At 49.0% G+C, this 6,000-nt stretch overlaps 1 protein-coding gene across 4 annotated transcripts in view; it reads right to left on the reverse strand.

Moving 5' to 3' along the window:
- Positions 1–5,739, reverse strand: part of nrp2a (neuropilin 2a) — a 62,701-nt gene extending 56,962 nt beyond the window's left edge. The window contains exon 1 of one of the 4 annotated variants that reach the window (XM_046382255.1): positions 4,602–5,737. In XM_046382255.1, the coding sequence (XP_046238211.1) occupies positions 4,602–4,779 (178 nt within the window). In that variant the 5' untranslated portion in view covers positions 4,780–5,737. Of the gene's footprint in view, positions 1–375; positions 2,546–4,601 lie in introns of those variants that run through there. The other 3 variants (XM_046382254.1, XM_046382257.1, XM_046382256.1) reach the window with 3 other exon arrangements.
- Between the last annotated feature and the right edge of the window lie 261 nt (positions 5,740–6,000).

Consider the following 6,000-nt stretch of genomic DNA (forward strand, 5'->3'; position numbering starts at 1 on the left):
GTCATCATGATGTCTCCGATTCCAAAGAAACACACACAGTGGGTGTATGTTTATATGAGTACATGTATAAACACACGTGTATAATTTAGCACTTTCAGATGGAAATAGGGAGCTATCGAAGAGAAAAGACACATGGATGTGACACAAGGCGTTCATGTGTACTGAAATAATGTGAAACACAAAACGAGGGGCTCTTAAAAAAACTATTTCAGAGCGGGGAAAATAACTGTAATGTACAAGCACAGCAGATTCATCTGAACGACACGTTTAGTCTACATCCATGCGTCTGTGATGAGAACAGCCTTTCCATTCGGCGTGTTTTGGTTCACACTTGACTATGTGCGCGTCGGAATCAAAAAAGTAACCAAAACTCACCATCTTCTCCTCTGACTCTCAATGCCAGATGACACATTGCCATTAAAAATCCAATCAGCGGTGACACAAAATCCATCTTGAACGACGCGGAAACACGTGCAGAGCTTTAAGTTTCTAATGTTTCCACCTCGAAGAATATAAAACTACGGCTGTTCCTCCAAAAAAAATAAAAAAAATAACAAATAAATAAAAAAAAATCCACCTCGGATCAAATACAGCAGTCGGAGCAAGACCACTTCAGTAATCCCACGGCGTTTATTTAACCATTGGTGGAAAACTATGTGCCACCTACATGTCACTGAAGAAATTCATTGATTTTCTTTATTATTATGCGCGCAAACCTTTAAGCTTTTAAGTCTGTCCATTTGCGGTGCCACTAAACCTCATCCAAAAACGAACTCCTTGATCAATACAGCGTGCGTTCCGCAGCTGCGGGGGCTTCGGGCGATATGTGCGCTCCGGAGGGTCTGGAGAGCGGACTCCAGGGGTGCTTCAAGTTCCGACTGAGAGGCTCCCGGTCCCCGTATGTTCCTTTTTGCGTCCCCAGCGAACTGTGCGCACACGAGGGGCTGTTTCTCCTGTAGGGCGCTGGGCAGTGGGCAAGCTAAAGTCCAAACTAACAGCTCTCAAAGCCCCGGAAACCTCAGTCCGAGTGCCAGAAGCTGCTTTTTAAAAATGTCACACAGCAATAAATTAAAAAAAAAAGCTCTGCGCTGCGCTCCGGCTCTCCAAAAGACCGCTCATGACAGACCACGCCAGCTCCTGCGGCACCGCTACGCTCTCCTGTGTGTGTGTGTGTGTCTCTCTCTATCTGGTAGCGGATCCGACACCGGCGTGTGTCCTGTGGTACGAGTCTGGGAGGTGTGTGTAGAGAGTGTGTGAGAGTGATCGCGCTTTTGAGCTGAGCAGCTATCGCGTTACAGTCACAGCGCCTCGGCTCCGCCCCCTCCCGTCGGTGGCTGATTATAGGGAGGGGCGCGCACGTGCACGCGCGTATCACTCTCTCTCTCTCTCTCTCTCTCTCAAACACACACACATGCATCCCCTTTCAGAAGACGCCACAGATCAGACCTATAGAAAAGACAGACAAGCAACAGAGAGGAGGGATGAGGAGAAGTGAGAAAAATAAACCCAGAAGGAGTGTCTGACATGGAGAGGGGGCTGGCTGCACAGAACAACGGGGCCCCGGGGCCACCCTCTCGCCACAAAACACATCAAAAACGGCACGAGCTGATGTCGAAGCCCTCAACTCAATCGAGGGAGAGCCCACCTCAGCCCTGCCCAATCTCAGCCCTGCAATCAGCAGGCTTAAATACAGAGCGGGAGGCTGTATAATGACACAGTAGTGAGCCCAAAATAATCTGCTGAGAAAGGCCTCTCCAGCGTCCAGCCCATGTGCCCTGCCTATGGCTTGTATTACCGTGTAATGTAATGGACTAGCCGAGGCCTGGCTGTGTAATGAGGTACAGTATGTAGCCTCGCTGGCATCTTTATTTGGAACAGCTAGATGCATTCCTAAAGGTCAGGACACATGAGGAACTTTTCGATGCAACATGCGAGAACTTTCGCCAAATTACGTGCAGGCTTTCTTGAAGGGGATTGAAATGAACTCAAGGAGTGCTGGCGTCTTATAGAACAGATAAAATAGATCAAAATGAGTCCACAAATCTTTTCCACACATCCTTATCTTGCTTTACTCTCCCTGGATCATGACAGAGACAGAGTTGTAAACAATGTCAATGAAAGACCCCCAATGCCCTTGACAGAAGGCTGTATGACAAGTCCAAGTGTCACTGTCTGTCTGTCACCTCAGTCAGCCGTCATCCCCTGCTGCTCTACGCCCACCAGGTTCTGCGGATGAGCCGCCGTCAGTCATTTATAAGCCCACCTCTACCTCGAGGGTACGGCGGCTGTCAGACGTCACTGCGATTGGCTAATCTGAGCCTCTGGGTCGAGGTGGAGGTGGAAGGGGTGATGGTGGTGGGGTGTGTGGTCCGCACTGGCATAAACCAGTTTGTTTGCCAAGTGCCGTATGCATGTGTCGTGGAGTTGTTCGCGCCTGAAAGAATGCTGCTTGTGTGCGAGTCCTGCATGCGCGCGTGTTTATCGAGGAGGAAGCACTCTCGTTAAAATCTTTTTTTTGGTGGGTGATGGGTGACGCTTGACCCTTTCACAGAGATAAAGAGAGAGAGGCAAGAGAGGGAAAACAGCCAGGATAAAAACCTTCAAGCAACACTGGGTCACTTTCTGTCCTGCATGCCCCCCACCCCTTCCTCTCCCAGTCCCCAAGGGTCATTTGATACTCCTCACTCCCATTTGTCAACATCTCTGCCCCCGCCATCAGCTTTCAACCCCCAAAATATTGGGTCAACGCATGGCTAATGGAGGGCAAGAGTCCACAAGAGAACCTGAGAAAGAGGGAATGTTGTGGGTGGAATGTGTTTGTATTTATCCCACAGGGGACTGGACTGTACTGTACCCTTCTTAAACACAGTTCTTGGCCGTATGTGTGCGTTAAAATGCTGCTCTGCACTTCCAGGAGACCAATCTGCCAATCAAACTACAGCTGATCCTCTTTTTTTTTGCATGATGATGAAATATGAGTCTGTGCAGGTGACACACACAGTCAGCCATGTTGCCGATCACTACCCGGCGGTGCTTCTTTTTTATTTGAATAAAAGAAGCCGCAGTGGTGGCGCACCAAACGGACATTTGTCACAGAGTTATGAGGGAGATATGCTACACTAAAGTGAAACTCCTTGCTGCAGCACGAAGCCCCCCCCCCCAACTTAAAAAAAGAAGCCACAGGACTCTGCGTGTCTCGGTGTCAGAGGCTGTTTGAGTACCACAGCAGTGAAATCAAACACTTAACCTGCAGCTGCAATATGCAACACCACGCCCCCTCTTTCCGAACTCATTTTTCCTCAGGTCTTACCATCTGAATTCCCTCCATCATCTCCCTCTCCCTCTCTCTCTCTGCCCCAGAATACAGTCGACAAATGGCTGCCATACAGTCGAGCTCCTCACCTCAGCACACCTGCGCTGTGTTCGCTCATGGGCGGCAGAGGGGAACACAACAGGGTCTTTCTCCCCCTTCGTGTGTGTGTGTGTGTGTGTGTGTGTGTGTGTGGGAGAGACAGAGAGGGAGAGATAGATACCAACTGCTTCCATGCTGCCTCTCTTATCACAACCTGCCCTGGAGACTGACAGCATGACTGATAACTCTCCCTCTCCCCCTCTCTCTCCCTCTCTCTCTCGCTCTGCCCCCCTCGTCTCTTGTCACAGACAAACACACCTCTCAACCTCTTTCACTCTCTCAGCACCTCTCCTCATTGCCTCTCCACCGTCAGTGTGTTCTTTTGCCAGTCAATCGGCTGCGGGTTCAAGGAGGAAAGCGCATGCATGAAAAGTCTGGTGGCCTTCTTGCGATCCCCGTCAAGGCCTTCGGCTTTGTTCTCTTCATCACTGACAGACATGGCTTTAGATCTAGTGGTGGTGGTGGTGGGGAGATAAGGAAGAGATAGCCTTGAGTTGACCCTATCGGCATCTCCAGCGTGTGTGTGTGAGTGTGTGTGTGTGTGGGAGGGGCTGTGGACACTGTAAGCAGAATGGAGGGTCAAAGAGGAATCTCCTTTGGTATTGTTTTGAACGGCACCTCAGCTAACAATATCAGACCTTTCCAAAATTTTTTAGGGATGGTATATGCACACACACCCACACACACCCATACACTGGAGATGCTGATAGGGTCAAGTCAAGGCTATCTCTTGTTGATCTCCACACCACCACCACCACCACCAATAGATCTAGCTCTTCCAAAGCCTATAGGAGCTGCTGCATCCTTAATCTTCAAAATGTTCTGTTTGTCGTGTGTTTTTTTTCCTTCACGCTGTTCTTTTCCGCCGCGCTGACCCAATTTCCCCTTGGGATCATTAAAGTTTCATCTGATCTTTATCTGATGAGCGCATCTGGGTGCACTCCACACACACACACACACACACAATCCCTCGCCCGCCCAGTGATATTGCCAAATATTCCCACACCAATTCCTCCGGTGAGAAGCATCTCCTCCTTTTTCACCAGGAGGCACAAATCACAAATCTCTCACATCTTGTTCTATTTCCAGACCGACTGCCACTGTCAAATTCCTGATGGGCCACCCAGGGTATGGGCATGCCCTGGCCAGGGTAATAATTACACCACACACACACTTCAGCCTACAGTACCTCGTACACTCATCTTGCTTCTGCTGTGCTGGCTGGTTGGTTGGATTGTATGGAAACATCTGGTGTCTGTCTGTTGTCTCACCACTCCTCCTCCTCCTCCTCCTCCTCCTCCTCCTCCTCCTCTCTGACTGTGCTTCTGTATGTGCTTACCTTCCAATACCAAAAACAGCTCCATCATCAAAACACTTTCAGCTGCAGTTAGAAACAGAGAGAGAGAGAGAGAGAGAGAAAGCGAGAGAGAAAAACCTCAAAGCAGAGCCGTATGTAGAAGTGCAGCTCTTTGATTTGAGGAGACACCCGGAAACACAAGACCTCATGATCTCACACCGCTGGCTTCTGTCCATGGGTGTCGTCGTGGGCCCTAACACGCTTAATCTGACGTTTTTGTGGCTGCTGAGATCGGTTTGTCGCCCGTCCGGGCAGAAGAGATGACAGAACACTGACTGTAGTGCGGAGTCATATCCAATGACTCCTCGCAGCCTGTTTCAGTGCGGGGTGATTCATATGCAGTACGCGGCTGAGCCTAATGGGGGCAGGCAACTGCATCAAGCCGAGGTGGCAAGGAAAGCAGGCTCCAGGCAACCTTTAGGAACATGGTGTACGTGTAAACAAACTCGATGTTAGATTATGTATTCAAATGATTAAGATATTAGGATCAGAATGCGGGCGCTTGTGACAGCTATCAAGACACATCTAATTTGTTTAATCACGGCATATCCAAAGCATCTTAGAGTGCAGATAAAATAAGGGAGAGTTTATTAATCATTCAGTAAATAAGTCACAGCGGATAATCAGCATTTGCCAAACGCCCTATTTTGATGAATGTTAATTTATTAACCTGCCTCAGATATGAGCTTTGCATGTTTCCCAAGGAAGATGGTGGCGCTACTGTGTAACTATCCCATAGCTGTTGCCAGCTGGCTTCAAAAAAGAAAAAAAGAAAAAAGTTGTTTGCTCACTTTAATTGCAAGACGCCTGCTCAATTCCCCGGCCACCTCTTGTTTATGATACAGCATCATTATCCTCTGCATGTTGCGCAGGAGAGGAGGGAATGCATCTCCTCTTCCTTTGCTTTTCCACCAGGATCTATTTTACTTCTGCTCCTGTCCCTTTCATCTCTGTCCACTGGCCTGCTGTGTGTCTTTATAGTCACATCAAAGTGACCTTCGCCCACCCTGTTCCCTCCACCCCTCCTTTTAGTCTGGAGACCAGAGAGAGAGACACATAGAAAGAGACGAGAGTGGGGAGGGAAGGGGTGTGGGGAGCGGGGTGGGCGGTGGTGGGGTGGGGGGCTTAGTACTCATATTTTCCACACAGCAATACAATACCTGACACGTTGAGTACTTTTCAATGAACAATGGAAATGCAAGTGCATAAAAACTTCGCCGCGGATGTTACA

The sequence above is a fragment of the Scatophagus argus genome, chromosome 24 (genome assembly GCF_020382885.2).
Source record: "Scatophagus argus isolate fScaArg1 chromosome 24, fScaArg1.pri, whole genome shotgun sequence".
In the NCBI taxonomy this organism is placed as follows: Eukaryota; Metazoa; Chordata; class Actinopteri; family Scatophagidae; genus Scatophagus; species Scatophagus argus.